This window comes from Nanorana parkeri, unplaced genomic scaffold, assembly GCF_000935625.1.
Source record: "Nanorana parkeri isolate BGI_ZX_2015 unplaced genomic scaffold, ASM93562v1 scaffold38, whole genome shotgun sequence".
Lineage (NCBI taxonomy): Eukaryota > Metazoa > Chordata > Amphibia > Anura > Dicroglossidae > Nanorana > Nanorana parkeri.
In genome coordinates this window covers 3,114,152-3,132,733 of record NW_017306306.1, presented here as the reverse complement: position 1 = coordinate 3,132,733, position 18,582 = coordinate 3,114,152, and the positions used below count along the sequence as shown (strand labels likewise).

Below are 18,582 nucleotides of genomic sequence, written 5' to 3'. Positions count from 1 at the left end.
TTGAAACGACAATGAAGTTGCAGGGTGCCAAGTCTTGACTGTATTGTGGATGCAGTAGGTGGTCAGATTCAGCCTCTTAATTACTTCTGCAGTGAAATGCTGTCTTAATCTGTGAGCATTCAAAGAACCCATTATGTACAAACCTTCCAGCATTTAAGAATAGCAGTAATTTGACCTACACGCTCTTGCAAAATACTTATGTCAGTCAGGTCTCGCTGAGTGATCCACTGATTGTCCTTAATCAGGTCAATAACACTTTCCCTTTTAAGCTCATCAGGCAAATGTGGGTATACAGAACAGGGCTTGCCAGTGGTGGTGAATGTAAACACTATTCTATTCAGCTGTTATACTGTATAGTGCACACAATAAGTGAATGAATCTGTATGGCAAAAGTAATAACAGGACTTCTATAGTGGCAGCAATGTAATAGTTATCTGGGATCTAGAAAATACCTGTACTTGGGAGGGTGGTAGCAGTGATCGATAAAGTGATGATAGATCTTCCACAGTTGTTTTCCGGAGAGCTATGACTGATAGATTTACCCCTTGTATAGGATTGGGGTGAAGTGGAAAATGAGGATCTCTCCACCAGGAGATGCACGGTTTCTACTTCACCCTAACCACTGGAGATTTGTATTTTCTATGACATGTAATCTAATTGTCATCAACCCTCATACAAAGGGGGTCATTGTAAACCTCCAGACAAGCAGGTCATCAAACCCTCTGACAAGGGGATCATCAACCCTTAGACAAGGGGATCATGAGACCCTCAAACAAGGGAGGCCATCAACCCTCAGACACGGGCATCTTTAACCCTCAGACAAGTGGGTCATCAACCTTCAGACAAGGGGGTCGTTAAATCCTCAAATAAGGGGGTCATCAACTCTTATACCTGGGGGTCATCAAACCCCCAGACAAGGCGGTCATAAAACCCTCAGATAAGGTGATCATCAACCCTCAGACAAAGGGATCATGAGACCCTCAAACAAGGGGGGTCATCAACCCTCAGACATGTGGGTCATGAGACCCTCAGACATGGGGGCTCATCAACCCTCAGACAAGGGGGTCATTAAACCCTTATACTAGGGGGTCATCAACCCTCAGACAAGTGGGGTCATCAAGCCCCCAGACAAGGTGGTCATAAAACCCTCAGACAAGAAGATCATCAAACCCTCAGGCAAGGGGATCATCAACCCTTAGACAATGGGATCATCAAGGCATTGTGGCTTTCACACAAGTGGAAGATTAAGTCAGGTTAATAAGGACACAAATTAGCATGATGGTGACTTTTTCACAGCTGACATAGTATTCACTTACCTGAGCATTTGGACCTTTCACAGGACATGTTACTGTCATCCAGATCATCCGACATCACTGTTGCAACCTGGGGATTCATTTTGGGAGGGAATGTATGTTATTTTTTTAGTATATTTATATGTATACTGTATATTTTATTTATTTTTCAATATTTTTACACTTTTTTTTTAATACTTTTTCTTCATGGGGGTTCTGGATTCAGATCTCCCAAGCAACTGTGCAGCAGCAGAACAAATCAAATAGTGACCTATTGCTGTCTGCAATCAGCTATCAATAGATCAATATAGCAGTGATCTACTGCTGCAGGGAGAGGCTGGACAGAGCTGCAACAGCACTGCTTGAACTCCCCTTTCATCCAGTCAATAAACAAATGAATCTGTTATATTATTATATACAAAGTATGTAAACATTTCAAGATTTAAAGGAGAACTATGAGGTGAGTGATTTCCACTCATCCTCATAGTTAGAGCCAATGTGTGGCATTGAAACTGTCACACGTCGGTTTAATAGATCGGGAAGTGAGCAAACACATACCGTTGCTAACTCACTTTGCGATCATCTCCCTTCAAAGAGTGGTGAAGTCAGTCACGGCTCCCTGAAGGGATTACCCCCCTCCCCGCTCCAATCCTCCAGCGCTGAAGGGAGGAATGGGCGGGGGAGGGGACGGGCACAGCTGGCTCTGCTTCTAGATAGGCAGAACCCACTGCCTTTATAGAAACCATGTTTACTATTGATTTATTATGATATTAGATTATGATATTATTAGCTATGTCCATAGCGAACATTCTTAATATACAGTATTTAGGGTTTTTTTTTTTTTCAGTTTGAATATATTGTCATGCACTACTACATTGTGGCCACTAGATGGAGCTGAGTATTTCCTTTGCCCCTCAACTTCATCTGGTGACCATAATCTAGTATTGCATGACAATACATTCAAACTGGAAAAAAATTTTTTTTTTGTTTTTGGCATTATTTGCCCAAAACAAATAATTCAAGGGCCCTGGGAATTGTTCATAAATAGGTCCCCAAGTGTTACTAATTTGGTAAATAAATTATTGGGCTAGCTAGGATGATATTTTTAATGATTTTACAAGTGTGTGTATTGGGTGGAGTCTGTTGGGTCCCTCCCATAGCTCTGCTGTCTGCACAGACTATGTATAGCAAAAAGCTGATATCACCCCTACTTTTGCAATATAGTTGGCACAATGTTTTGTGGCTATTGAGGAAACATTTTTAAATGATTGTTTTTGTTCCCATAGTGCAGCTTTCAGTTGATGCCACTGAAAGCTTAGTATAGTGCAAAAGCTAGTGGATAAGCACTCCTAAGCACTTCCAGTATCATTAGCTACATTACAGTGTAGACTTCTCTGACATCAGCTGGATGTGATATGGATTTAATGTCATTTTTACAAGAAATGACCGTTCCTGTAGTTATATTTAGCATATAGAGTAAATGATGCGATTGATCCGGTGACTAAATGTGATTAGTTGTCATGTGAGATTGTGGGGGTTTTTTTTTGAAAGGCAACGTCTTCACTGGATCAATACATCTAAAGTTATAAAAGGTTACACCGTGTGTTTGTTCTGTTGTCTTGTTAAGAAAACTGTCCTTATTAAGGGGAGGTGTAGATGGCTGATGACTACAGCAGGCCTGTACTCAGTGTGGCTGAGTAGCCCCCCACTCATTGCTTGTAGGATCCTAAGGGTTTGCAAGCAGCAGTCCACCAGCTCTGTGCATACAGTGTACAGTGCTAATCATATCAAAAAGATCATGCCCTATCTAGATTCTTTGCACTACGCTCAACAAAACTGGCAACCAAATGTAAGGTTCAGGTAACCTCTTAAAGTGGACTTGAACTGTGGAAATTGTGCCATAATGAGGCATGCAGAGAGAGCAAAAGACTATCCACCAGTTTTGCCTATACGTTTCCTGCAGATAAGCTTTTCCCCATTACTGACCTACCATCACTTGCTTTGCACTGTGCCTCTGTGTGCTGGTGTCCACCTTGATAGAGGCGGAGCGCAGAGCTTTTCTTCCTTATGTCAGAGCCACCACCAAAGATCTGATGACTGGTAGAATAATATTAAAGAAGCAGCAGGAGATGTGTTGAAACCCAGAGATACAGAATGAATGAAGCAGAAGCAGGGAGATGTTTGCACTGCAGGTCTACAGGTACATCTTCCTCTCCAGCAAGGAGAACATTGAGCAGGACAGAAATGACATCATTGAATCTCTCTCTAAACCACACAATACTAGCAGCCAGAGGGACAGTGTCTTAGATGATCTCACATTGCAGATATATAACTATTAGGTTCAAGGCACAGGAGTGCTTAGTTACAGGAAATTTAGATTTTTTAGGAGGAATTGAAGACAAAAGTAAAATGTTTAAGGGTACTGCTTAGGCTCAATTTTCATGTTTCTTATACGACAGCAAATCTTCACTTTTTAAGTTCAGGTTCACTTTAACCCTTTCGCTGCCAAGGACGTACGGCATACGGACCTACAAAAGTGCTTCCAGCTGGCCAGCTCAGTATATGCTCACCATGCACATGCGCTGCAGTGCGTTGTTAGAACGCATCGCAGTGCATGATATTTTTTATTTTTATTTTTTCTTTTAAAAAAAATTAAATTAAGTGTTGCAGCGTATGGCAAAGCTTTGGTTCAAAAATGTCTTGGCCAGCTGATTTGAAAAATGTTCCGGAGGGCTTGGCAGCGAAAGGGTTAAGCAGCAGTCTACATCCACTGTGTTATGTTTTTAACTAAACTTGTAAAATGGTTAAATCCAAGTCCACATGTGGATAAAGAATTGCATAATTTTCTAGGAAATGGCAGTGTTCCTTTTAATGACCACAATGATATCCTTGTGTATCTCTAAAAACAATAGCAAGCTATTAGGATGAACCTTGAAGCTTATTATAGCATGTTAAAAAATCTACACATTACCCTACTTATTTTGCAATCAATGCAAGCAAGGCTCAAGTCAATCACATTCAGATCGTCACATTGCAGATGTCAGAGTGTATAGTGGCCCCGTCTCTCTGATATCCAAAAGGATTCAGAACCTTGGTAGACAGGTCAATTGCCAAACTCACAGGGTTATTCACAGAAGGGTGACGACTTTGTAGAAGGCACGAGAAGTGAACTATCTAGGCCAAAATAGCCGATTTGGAAAAATTCTCCAATTCAGCTCACTTTCTAGTTCAGCTATGTTGGCCTAGATTGTTCACTTCTCCTGCCTTCTCCAAACTCTTCACCCTTTTGTGAATAACCCTGTCAGTGTCAGGCAGTTGCTGCAAAGACTAACACATTTTCAGGGAACATTAGGAACATAGAAATAAGAAGTACAGGTATAGGTCCACCACTGTAGGAACCTTTTATCTGTCCACAACTAATTTACTCATTATAATAACTAACACATCTAAAACGCCATTTTCACCAATGGTAGGCAAAAATATTTTTATAGTTTGTGCCAATTTGCGATAACTGGAAAAAAAGGAAACAATTCCTTCGCGATGCCCAAATGATAAATCCATGGATCACATGCTATTCTGTTAGTCTACTAAGTGCTCAAATTCTTGCGGAAGACTATTCTACACTTTCACAGCTCTCTACATTTTCTTACACTTTCTACCAACCATGAGGTTGTCTTCTCTGTTAACAGCTTATATTTAGCAAGTGGCACGGCCATTATGCTGTATAACGTTTGCCATGGCATGTCTCCAAACCTGGGTGGCCATCGTGTTAGATTTTAGGTAGGCGGTTGCCCATTTTCTTATCTCTTTATTGTAATGATATACTTTAAAAAATATTTAATTTTATTATTTTTGTATACGTTAGAGATAAAAGCCTACTTACTGCTGTTTTTTTTTTACTGCAGAATTTGGTCTGTAATAGTCAAGTAATGTCTCATTAGCAGATCTGATTTAATTTGTTTTTCTTTATGACTATGTTTTAAACAACCTTCATATGACAGGTGAGAGTCACCTAACCAAAATGCTCTTTTATACAGATGGTGTCCTTAATGGGAACTGAACCAAATATCCCGAAAGATTATTTGTAAAGTGACTCCAGACAAGCTGGCTTAAGTGCATGATTGCCTCCCACCCAAAAAACTTGCTGCATGGAGTTTAATGTTCTTGCCATGTTTGTGTTTCCTTTGTATGTTCCAGGTTCCTCCCATAATCAAAACACATATTTGTATGACTAGCTTCCTCTTAGATTGGGGTGTGTGTATGTCAGAAACATTTGTCTGTTAAAGTCTTCAGTCTGTCTAACTGAATATCCATATGGGTCTGTAACTGCTAGCAGAGGGTGGTGTTGGGGTGTCCCTTTTCTGAATCCTTTTGCTGTTTACTTCTTGTGAATAGTCCTGAAAAGCTGAAGATCAAATCACACAGACATGTCAGGCTATTTACAGACTAGCAGTTACCTAAAGTGGTAAGAAGAACTGCATTTTTTTCTGTCCTAAACACAATAGACATATAAAGAACATACTGTATATACACAAATATCATACATTACCCCTAAATTATTATTACTGGTAAATGCTTTCTCCTGCAGGACATTTCACATCATAAAGCACACTTCTAGTTGAGGGAAAAACACCCTGTTCCCACCACACTCACCCACTCAGTCTGTGTTTTTTTTTAATGCCCCTTAAACCCAGAAAAACTCACCTGATTTTGCTGTTCTGTGATGCCCCATTGGACCTCTTCCAGTAGCAGAGACTGGTGATCAGAAGTTCCTCTCTGCACTCCCCGATACTCAGCCAATTGGTTTTGTGCCCATCCCATGTTGTGATTTCTTGCTGCCAGGCTTCAGCACCCAGTAAGGACTCCATGAGGACCCTTTGACCCTTTGACAAACACTTGCTAGGGATGCAATGGGCAGCGTCCAGGAAATGAATATTAACACAGCAGACCCTCCTACACAACAGATGAGAACAAAAGAGACCTCAGACCCAGCGTGTCTCATTACTGGAGTTTTAGGCAACTTTTAGGCTTTTGGGTAGATTTTAATAAAAGATATGGATTAGGAAAGGGGGGGGGATTAGGGAAAGAGGATTTTTTTTTTCTCCTTGGAGATGAGCTCTAACAATCATTACAATAAAAAAGAACTTCTGAACTAATAGTTAAAGTGACACTCAACTCAGGAGTTAAATCTTAAAAATACATTCAAGTACCCGAACTATTAACAAAAATGTATCTTATTTGTGTATCACTCGACTGTAGATCCTCAAATCATCTCTGAATTGGTGTGGACACTGTCCTTCCTTCTGGAGGGGGGCTACTTTTGTTCCCCATGGTCCCTGTGTGTGTTGTAAAGTAGTCACTGCTCCATGCTCACTCCCGTGATAGACTACAATCTCATGTCTATTTTACTTATTTGTACAGAGATTGTAGTCCATTACAGGAGTATGCTTGGGACACACACAGGGACCATGGGAAACAAAAGTAGCCACCCTCCAGAAGGAATGACATTACAATTTCAGAGATGATTTGAGGATCTACAGCCGAGTGATGCACAAATAAGATACATTTCTGTTAATAGTTAGGGTATTCTAACACATTTTTAAGATTAGTGTCATTTTAAATGTTATTTTCTCAATATAAAACTGCTGTCTCCTTGGCTTAAGACACAAATGTAATTAAAATAAAATCTTTATCTTGTCTATTTCCAAGTGTCAGGACCTTCTCCAATGAGTCTTGATTTCTTATACACACCCCAAATATTTGAACTTTAGAGAGCAAAGTTTGGCGGATTTGTTTTTCTTTCAGTTGAGTTCCAGTGTAGAAGCGCAACATTTTATTGAATTTCCTGGCAAGTGTTTAGGGCTGTCGAGCAACACTTGTTCCATGAAATGTTGGCTTCGCTCTTCTATAGGTCAAGATAAGCAAGGTGAACAGCCGGTCTAACGAAAAGACCTCATCTAACCTCGCTTTTGTTTTCCCAGCTGATAACAGCAGTAAGTTGGGAGGGAGGGTTCTCATTAATCATCCAATAAATCTATATGTACATTCGTCAACACAAGTCAAGTCTATCGATCACGGGGCATTGCTAATTAGGAATATTGTACCTTCACCATTCCTTTTGATTAGTTGAAGCAGTAAACATGCTGTAGCAGGTTAATTTTCATCAATTCCATCAAGGAGAGTAAAAAAAAAAGCTGTTTATATACTGATTGTAATCAGAACAAGTGTCCTAGCATAATCAGGTAAGAAGGGCACATAAAATAGTACATCTGTCATTTGAGGATAACCTTGTATTAAAATAACTCTTGGAATCTGTGTTCTTAAAGTGAGTATTTATCTTTTTAAAGGGTTCTTTTATGTGTTTTTGGCTAACCATTTTTGGGCAACCTGACACACCTACACAATTATTGCATTCAGGCATTGCTAGTGAAATGTACTGTTAATGGTACAGCATACAAAATTGTTATTGTTATATAGTTATTGTTTGAGGAAGGTCCTTCCTGTTACAGCATGAATGTGCCACTCTACACACTTCATAAATGCATGGTTTGATGGGTTTGGTATAGAGAAAATGGAGTGCACTGTACAGAGCCCTGACCTCAACACTATTGTACACCTTTTAGAATGCATTAGAATGCCATTTGCAAGCCAAGTCTTTTCATCCAAAGTGAATACCTGAACCCTACAGATGCTCTTTTGGCTGATTGGGCACATTGTGGGGAAAGCCTTGCCAGATGAGTTAAAGCTGATAAGCCAATTTATACTTTTTGGAATGGAATGTACAACATGGTCATATAGGTATGATGGTCAGGTTTCCAAAAATCTTTGCCTATATTGTGTACATAGGCTTGGTTTACATAATCTTCTCAGTTTATTGTTGTTTTAAAAACCGTGCTCTTATATACAGTTTGTAATTATGTGTGTACTTGTAGACAGCGGTATTAGTTTATAATATATAAATGGTTTCTGGTCAATTAATGTATAAAGTTACACACCAGACAGGAATTGCTGATACATATTTATCACTCTGGGCTTGGTATTTCTTGTTATTTCCAGTGAATATCACAACATTTTCTAGGAAATCACATTGCGCACTTTGCAGTTACCAGGAATAATCAGCAAATGCCTGTGCATATGCAATGGATCTAGGCAAATCCAGACATTTGAATGTTCTTGGATTTTGCCCACTTAGGGTTCTTCTCATGTGTGAGAACCTGTGGACAGGACAAAGTGAGTGCAGCCTATTTACAAAGAACCAGGCATGCTTACGGTTTTGACAGATGGCGCGTTAGAATTTATACATTTTTGTTTTCTGGAACTTTTGGCTACAGAAGATTCAGCTCAATAATTGTCACAGAAATAACATTTATTGTATGTGTTATACACTCAGCACACCAAGATCATTATTTTACTACACCCAAACAAGTAATACTGACCCTCAACATATTCCTGATACTATCACTTCATGGGTCATCCTGCTCCTTTGGGGTTTTTTTGTGTCACTACGATTGAAATCGGTTGTTGATTAACTATTACAAAATCGAATAAGCATTCTGAAAAAAAAAAATCAAGCAAAATTCTATTGGTGTGTGGCCAGCTAAATGTGCAACAGGAAGTTTTAGGAAATATAAAGTAGGAGGATTTTTATCTTAGGCTCCATTCACATAGCATTTGCGTTTCCTGCATGGTTTTCCGTGCGGAAGACCGTGCGGGACAAAAACTCTAACATTTTTAATCCGCAGCAATGCCGCTCGATTGTGGCTATTAAATAGGAAACTGCCGTATTATTTTGCGTGCACTATATTGGGGGCCGCACGGTTTCGTACCATGCGGTCCCCGCAATAATCTGAGCAATGCACATTAAAGTGCATTGTTTTTTCTGTTTAGAGAGGCTCCAGTGTGAATGGAGCCTTAGGCAGTTGTCACCAGAACAACTGTCGGTTACAATGGTCAGCAGTATAGATAGAGGGGTGAAACTACCTAATGAGGACACAGACGTCAAATAAAATTTGGCAGAAGCTTGAGCCTTCACTGTCTCTATCTACAATTAAAAAAATTCTAAAAGTTTTGCCTTTACATACACTTTAAACATTGCACTCCGAATACACTGAAGCTGAACATTGACATTACAATATGGTCAGACCTGCATGTGCAATTTGATCATCTCTACTGAGCCAATGTCTACTGAGTCAGATTTTACTCTCTTGACTCTGTAGTTAGGCTATTCTGTCTTGACTCTGTAGACACTGATCTGTTGCCCAGTCCATAACCAGAGCCATTGCCGGACCTCCAAACCTTCCTTTTTTTATACATAGAGGATGGTTTATAAAACTTCCGTCCAGCCATAGGAAATTCCTATGCTTCTCCACACCATCTAATGATGGGAATGCTAGACATTCTGTCACCCGGTGCAAAGGTGTAGAGTTGCCCCCCCTACAAGGGAGAAGTTCTCCATCCACACACCCATGCTGGGCAAAATATTATAAATCAATCTCCTAATGTTTTTTACTAAGATATGGTGCTTTTTAATGATTTAAGGAAATGAATAATCCATTAAATCTGTGCTGCTATATTTTATTGGATGATATTGCCACTGCCAGTGCATACTGTTAACTCAGATGATGTCCCACGGCTCAATCTTGATTCATGAAGATTTCTTATTATTTATCATGCAGAGCCATGTATCATGATGCTGATAAATGGAAGCTTTTCCACCGCAGCTCTGTGTTCATGCTGATAGCCTGCGCACATTATAGAATGCAAGTTGAGTTGTGCTTTAAACTTTAATGAACAGTGACTGATAAGCTCATCGGGATGCAGCAAACCAAAGAGCATCAATGGAGATTTGATGCGCTGACAGAGTTAATGGCCATAGCGCTGCGGAAATCCAATATATTCCATGGTCTCATCTTTATTCCTAAATACAGTGAACATGTTTCCTGATGGAAAGCATATGTTCCAATAGAAGGTGATATGTTCTATATTTATTATGAATGAAAAGTGTCTTGTTTAGTAATGTATAGCATAATTAGTAACTCCACAAGGTATTGTCAAAGTTTCTTGCTGGGTTTTGGAGATAGCTCGGGGCACATGCAATATTAACTTTATAAATATGGAAAGAAGCAAGGACATAGAATGTGTTTTATTTATTATTACCTGCACTGAGAAACACTACAAGGACACCTATTGTTTCAGTATACTGTTTTGCTAATATCTGCTTAGAGATTGAATGTTCTCACATCTGATTTGTTTGCTCTGGTACATTTCTTGTAAAACGGATGTTTTATTTCCTTTTTTACTTCTGTATGCGATCTTTGCTTTACAGATAAATGTTTAATGTTTGAAAAAGCATTCCTAAAGCACTATAGGTTGGCTAGAGACAGCACAGCAGTAATTATCTTCTTTCCAGGTAAATTGTCGAAAGAAAATGTGGAAAATTTCCTCATACTTTTTTGTCTCCCAGTATTGAGCTGCTCTAACCCACCCTCCCCCACCTCAGTCGCATACTTAACTCGTTTTGGTACCTACGTAAGCTGCTTTAGCTGTGATCGGCTGGTCCTCTTCCTTCTGGTGCCTGCATTCCTTCTGGAAGACAGGACAAGTCCCTATAGGAGTATATTAGTTCTACTGCATAGGCATTGGAAAAAAGTGTACTGTTCAGCCATTGTTAAACATCACGTCACTATAGGACACAGCAGTAACCTGAAAGTCAGTGGGACATGAGTAACCTGAGAGTCACTGGGCTGGTACTTTGAAGGTGGTTTAAATCTCTGCCACAGTTAGACCCTACCCACACTATCATAGGTTTGTGCAGGTCCTAGGCCAACCTGTATATTCTTACTGCAGTGTAGTGTGCAAGGGGCTGCAGGACCTGGCTGTGCTGTCTGGTCAGGGTGTCTGGATCACTACGCAGGCTGAACATTTGCTTGTCATTTATAAAACATGTATTTCAGTTGTGCGTCTAGCTGTGTGCTGAAAATTAATCTTTAAAGCCACTCTAGTTCAATTGGAATGAAAATGTTAGCATTTGCCTGGAGTGTATGAACCAATATTGACTGTTTTCTCCCTAGGAAAGATATCTGTGCAGGAAGGAACAGTCCATGTGAAACGCTGGGCCTGTCTCACCTGTCGGGCATGTGTCAGCCATTCAGAAGCTGCAACATTAATGAGGACTCTGGCCTGCCTATGGCTTTCACCATTGCACATGAAATCGGACACAGGTAGGGACGGGTTGTAAACAGGGCTGTATTTTCTATCATGGCACTCATTGGGTCAATGCCTAGGGCACCGGTCTAAGGGGGCAGCACCAAACCTTGGTATATACAAACTGTGATCCTTTCTTCTTTAATCTATTTTCCTCGTCTGTACATTTCTGGACAACTGTGGTGAAACTCAGCATGAGAACTGTAAGGGAAAAGGGCGTGCAGGGTATGATGAGAAGAGTCCGAAGTCTTTTTATCATTCAGGAAATATAAAACCATGTCTCCTTTCCCTAGTTTGGTGGTTGGTACAGTTAAAAAGTAGCCCCGACAATAAAGTACATTGCATGTTCCATTGTTAAGTATTTTTTAAGGGTGTATTTATAAACAATTCACAGAGCCATTCGCCATGTGAATCTCTGAGTCTTCATTTGGTAAAGTATTTAGAACAATACATCAGCCTCTGCACCTACAGGAAGGTACATATGTCCCTACCCAGTCATACAGATGTACTGTATATATAGTCTGACCAGTTTGAGTGGAATCTGCTTAACTCATGGGACTGGCTTTAGAAAGAAAACATGCAAACACCCATTAAAAATAACTCACACCACTCAGATGAAGGTCAGCAAATCACCATCAATAGTTTTTCCTCCACTTGATTGGCTGCCTGGCTGCCCCGCATTCCTCTCTGTGACTAACGCTCATTAAATTGGGAGGAAAACAAATCATTTGCAGCACTTAGTAAAAATAAGGTTTGTGACTTCTGATTGGGTAGCCCGATCGACAAACTATTTATATGTGCGCTAATGTTATTTCCATGGGCATAAAAATATATTGCACATTCTAGGATATTAATAAGACTAATCTAATAAAATGCCCATAAATTAGTGTCGGATATTCAAATTTACTTTAAAGTAAATACATTAATTCTGAAAAGCATAACCAATCTGAAATATACATCTCCCCCCCACCCCCCCATATTTGCTTCTTTTTTTCAGCTAATCCATTCTTGACACAAAGTCGTGGAAGCTTGTGTCATGGTTGTCGCTATGTTTTAGTGTAAAGTGTGTTTCCAGGTACTTATACTTTTTCACAATGTTCCTCCTCCCCCCGCACTTCCAATATACACGGCCTGGCCAAAAAAAAAAAAGTAATCACCTGGGTTTAGCTAAGCAAATAGGTCAGAGCCTTCCATTGGTCAAAATTTCTAGGTTCAGCAACGTTATGTGCCCCAAAACAGAGGTCAGCTGCTTATCTGAATATACTGAATGATCAGGTTTTTCCATCAATGGATTTGTTCTTCTCTGTTGGCACATTGGACATATTCCAAGATGACAATGCCAGGATTCATCGGGCTCAAATTGTGAAAGAGTGGTTCAGGGAACATGAGACCTCATCTTAACCCATCCAGACCTTAACCCTGATGAGAATCTTTGGGGTGGGCAGGAGAAGACTTTACGTAGCAGTCTGACTCTCCCATCATCACTACAAGATCTTGATGAAAAATTAATGCAACTCTGGATGGAAATAAATGTTGTGACATTGCATAAGCTTATGGAAATGATGCCACTGCGAATGTGTTCCGTAATCAAAGCTAAAGGTGGTCCATCTAAATATTAGCATGTCATTTTTTTAACTTTTTTTTAGCCAGGCAATGTATATTATCCTTATTTGCAGCATTGCTGCTTGCACTTTGCACCCTGAGGAGCCTCACTAATACTTGGCTGAAAAATTCAAAAACCTTCCAAGCTTTACGTACACTCGTGCACTATGTTGCCCATTAAGGTCAATGGAAGACATGGCTATTCACCTGAGAACCACCTGTACGTTTTGGTGCTGTGTTGAAAAGAAAACGGTACGGGTTTAGCGTTATTTTCAATTCAAAATGAATGCATGCATACACCAAAATTCACTTAACACGTGTGAATATGACCTTTAAAGCTGAACTGCGCACCAAATGCCTTTGCAACCTCAGATATCACTTTTTAAATAACAGTGTACACTGTGCAGAGAACAGAGCTGTGGGGCTGACCCAGCAGACCCCACCCACTACAGGCTGCCTGCAGAAAACTACAGGAGGGGGAGGAGACAAAACCAGTCACCCTGCACAAGGAGAGAGAGCAGCAGTGACCGGTCTTTATTACAGAAGTGGACAGAGATAAGACCAGTCACCCTGCAGATTGAGAGAGAGCAGCAGCGACTGGTCTTTACTACATAAGTGGGCGGAAACAAGACCAGTCACCCTGCACAAAGAGAGAGAGCAGCAGTGACCGGTCTTTATTACAGGAAGCTCCTGCACAGAGGCAACGTTTCACACTGGATTACTGCACAAATTTGGAAGAGGTACACAAAACGCACCAACATTCAATAGGAATGCACACGACTATTGTATTTAGTCAATATTTTCTTATGAATTCAGCTTTAAACTGTATGTCAGCTTTGGCATTGAACTCTTGTTTTCTCTGTTTTAGTCTGTTAAGTATACCATTGAAAGTGTTCTTGCTACATGTTGCTCTGTAGCCTGTTTGCAGCTTGGCATCCATTTAAATATGTCAGATTGGATGCAAAAGCCTTAGACATTTATTGTACAAACAGAGTGATATGATTACTTAGAAAGCAGAAACATACAGTAAGAACACATATCATGTACAACAATAAAACAATGTCTCTAAGCTGCTGGTAGATGCAGTAGATGCTGGATGTGGTTGGAAGTCCAAAGATTATCAGCAATGCTGACACAAATTGGGTAGATAGATACTCTTCCAATAATGTGATTGGGTTTCCCAGGATGCACCTGTTTCCTCTACTTGTGAATCAGAGACTACTGAAAGTACGGTGTACTGTGTGTGCAAACACTAATAAATCAGCTTTGATCCTGCCAGAAATCCCATGTCAAGGTCCATGGGCATGTGAAGAGGGTCTCACTCCGGATTCTTCTGTAGAAGATGGGGCACTAGGAGTGACACTGCCTTTGTAATGAAAGTGACATAAGAGTCAGGAACTTTTCCAATGAGATCTTGTTCCCAAGACATGTATAGAAATTAAGTGATTAAAACAGAACTTTACACTCAAAAATCAAATTCTACCAAAGCTTCCCTCTATATATGATGATTAATAATAACATAGACCTGTCAGGTGTAAAATGCTGTGATTGTAAAATACTTACACTTGCAGAGCATTCACTTCCTGCTTTGAAAGGGCAAAATGACTTCAGTTTGGCAAAGCAATGCACACTGGGATTGCGTTGTCATCAGCAGAACATTGCTTGGAAATCTCATCTGTAATCTCACGAGATCTCAGGGAAAGGCATTTTCCTCCCCTGAGATGATGTGCATGGTCACATGTCCTAGTCACATGTCTAGTCACATGTGCCAGAAATGCAGGAAGTGAAATGAGAGCTAGTAATCTGCCCTTAGTAAACATGGCCACTGTCAGAAGACTGGGGAAGAAAGGAGAAGTAAGGAATGCAAAGAATACGAAGCCGGCAATTATCTAGAAGTATGTGTTTGTAGATTGTCATTACTGAACATTTCTAAAGGTGTGTTTGTTGTTATTTTAAAGATATGGGTAAAGGTCCGCTTTGAGGTTTGAGTGGGGCTGGGATTGATCTATAGCTACTGCTGTCTTGTACACGGGCAAGGCCATATCTTTCCCATCACTAGCAATTCTCTGTTGTACTTTCCATAGTGGTCCGTTAAATTGGTGACAAGGGTAGCTTAGCTGAAACGGTGATCGTGACTGCCATTTTTGGGTTTCAGATATCTCTGAAGAAATGGCAGGAGACAAAACACTACACACTGCATTTAAAGTGAAATAATTTGTTCTAAAAAGGCAGATATATAAGACCTAAACTAACGCAGCTCTGTATTCGTGAACCCTTTCACTGCCACCACTGTATGCCTTAAAGCAGTGGCAGTTGGGCCCTGTAAGGGGAGTCTGCTTATATGTGTAAAGCAAACTTTACATCCGCCCAATCACTACCACAGGGCATCAAAGGTGCTGCCCAACCCCTTGCCCAATTCCCCAACCATGTATCCCGGGCTCCACTGCCCCTCCTGTGGGCCTGGGACCGGCATGACTGGTCTGGGCTGCAAGCGGGGGAACTCAACGAACATGCATTCGCTGAACTCCATTCCATTGAATCAACCTGAAAGCAACAATGATTTTGTCACTTCCGAGTTTAGAGCTGTCATTCCCCCAACCGCTGTGGCCAGGTAAGAAGCTGATCAAGCACAATCTGTGCTTGATCAGCTTTATTGGAGTGCAAAGGTAACATTATGGGCCTAATAGATGCAGTGCAGGGAGCATGCTCTTAGGAGAAGAGAGCAGAGTAACAGAGAGATGAGCTCATCAGTGTGGTTCTTCTCTTTTCAAAGTCCAGTCACAGGAGGGACAAGACGGATAAGCGCTACTGAACTGCAGCAGAGAAATATCAGGTATTTTCCCTGCCAGATAGGGCTGTACTATGTGGCAGAGCTGTGTAAATCTCAAAACTAGATGGACAGAAATACAAATTCATTGCCAAGTATCTCTTCCCTCCTATATGTATTTCATCTGTGTATTTAGCTGTTTGCCTGGAGTTCAGTTTTGATGGATCTGCTTACAAATAATATGCACTGTCATTTTCTGTCAGCTTTGGAATCCAGCATGATGGACAGGGGAATGATTGTGAATTCACCGGAGGACATCCATATATTATGTCCCGGCAGTTGCAGTATGACACGTCACCGCTAATATGGTCGCCCTGCAGTAAGGAATACATCACGCGGTTTTTAGAGTGAGTTCTTTTCTATTTCACTGATGTTACCCGCTCTATTAAAGAAACAATCAATAAAGAAGTACTATAATGAATTTCTTATCCCTTTCATTTAATTTAGAGTCTTGGAATCTGTATTGCTTTAGAAAATATTTGTCTTAGTTTTGGGCCTTTAACTGCTTGAAGACCAGGTGTTTACACCCCCTTCCTGGCCATGCCATTTTTCACTGTTCAGCGCTGCGGTACTTGACTGACGTTTATTCTGTCATGCAACGCTGTACTGAAATTAATTTTATACCAATTTTTGGGGACAGATAGAGCTTTCTTTTGGTGGTAGTTAATCACCACTGTGGTTTTAATTTTTTACTATAATTAGGAAAAATTACTGAAAAATTTTTTTTTACATTATGTTAGGAAACATTTATTATTACCCAGTTTTTTGGTAAAATATAAAAGACGGGGTCACGTCAAGTAAATAGACACCAAACATGTCAAGCATTAAAATTGCGCGCACCCGTGAAATCGCAGAAAACTACCATACCCAAAATTGGCCATAGGCGACACTTTAAAAGCTTTTACCGCTCATCAGTTTAGTGTTATCAGTGATTGATGGCCCTAGACTTATTGCTCTCATTCCGACGTTTGCGACGATATGTAACATGTGCGGCGTAATGGGCGCAATCGTCTTTTCTGCACGTATGCGCCCCTGACGCACGTTTGCATGCGTGTATGTATGGGTGGTGACTTTAAAAATGTTTTTTGTTTTTTTATTCTTTTTTATGTGTGTTTTAACTTAAAAAATTTGTGGGGGGGGACTTTCATTTTTTTTCCCACTAAACTTTATTGCTATCACATACGGGGGCTCCATCTGCTCCATCAGCTTCTTTCCAGCTTCTGAAGCTGGAGAGCGACACAAGAATGCGGAAGTGATGTAATATACAACACTTCCGCATTCTTGCAGAGGAGAGGGGGCCGGAGGGAGCTCGTGAAACGATCTCTCTCTGATCCCCTGTGACACAGGCACCTTGATGATCCCGGGCCCGCACCGGGACCAGCGGGACCACGGCAGACGGGAGACCGCGGAGGGGGCTGCACCGATCATTACCCCATACAAGCGATCCGCCGGCTCTACAGCCGGCGGATTGCTTGCATGTTGACAGGCATCGCTGCCTGTTTTGAAATATAGGGTATTTCCCGCTCACACGCGCCCAGCGAGGGGGCGTGTCTGAGCGGACGTCTAAAGACGCCCGCTCAGATCTAGAGAGCTTCCGGCCGGCCGTTTTTTTAAAACAGCCAGCCCGGAGGTAGTTAAACAGTTTCTCTAGGAAGGAATATTAAAGTATGGGAGTTGGTACCTGTTCAGTGATGTTAATCTCTCAGCTTATTAAATTTCTTCAGAGTGTCCATAGTTTTATAAAGTACTATGCGTATTATAGACATGTTCTGTTTTGTCCTCTGAATACAATTAGCTTTGTTCCCAATGTGTTTCCATTCAGTGAAAGCTGTCCTTAAAGTGATATTAAAATCAAAAGGTTTTCAAGCTCTTTCAAATCCAGACTAAATCACTTTCAATTGATGCTGCTTCTTAAAAGATAAGTTCACCTTTTGCAAAAATTAAAGAAATGCATAATTAATATATTTAAAAAAATATGCATTTCTTTAATATTTGTATTCAACCCTGGAAAGCATTGAAATTGTAATCACTTGATCACAGCTGCAAAGCTCAGACTTCTGCACATTCTCTCTCAGGCAGAGTGAGGAAGGGAGGGAGCGAAGTCCCCCTTTTTGCTGGATTGGAACCCAATAGCAGGAAACACCAGAAGGAGAGTCCAGGCTGATGTACAAGATAGGATGATCCAAAATGCGTTGTCAGAGTACAGTCCGGGTCGAGGCAGGCAGCGTATCATAAATGGGGAGACAAGCTAGGGGTTGATAACCAGGAGATCGAAATAGCTGGGAAGGAAGGAAGGCAGGAAACAGGAAATGAGGCTTCGTAGCTGATTTGGGTATGGCAGAATAACTCAGCAACAATTCTTGGCTCTGGCTGGGATTTAAACCCAGCAGGAAACAGAAATGCCCCCCGTTGTCTGGAAAACAAGGAAACTACAGGTCCCTGGGAACCAATGGGACGGCTAGGAGAGAGGGTGTGTTCGCAATGATCAGCACCTGAGGTGACTAATAGGCCACGGCAAAGTCACGTGTGCGCGCACGTCACGCATGCATGTACGCGTGCATGCGCGCACCTGCAACCGGCCGCCGCCGGGCTCCAATTCACCCCAAGAAGGACCCTACAATCTCTGCAGTGCCTGCCGGACCCCAGGTCGTACGGAGA

General features: G+C 41.0%; 1 protein-coding gene across 1 annotated transcript in view; it reads left to right on the top strand.

The window, feature by feature from the left end:
* ADAMTS12 (ADAM metallopeptidase with thrombospondin type 1 motif 12) overlaps positions 1–18,582 on the top strand; it is a gene marked incomplete at its 5' end in the record, with an annotated part of 135,127 nt that overhangs the window by 10,239 nt on the left and 106,306 nt on the right. Inside the window, 2 exons of the mRNA XM_018570287.1 lie at positions 11,363–11,512; positions 16,128–16,271. Coding sequence (XP_018425789.1) covers positions 11,363–11,512; positions 16,128–16,271 — 294 coding nt within the window. The remainder of the gene's footprint in view (positions 1–11,362; positions 11,513–16,127; positions 16,272–18,582) is intronic.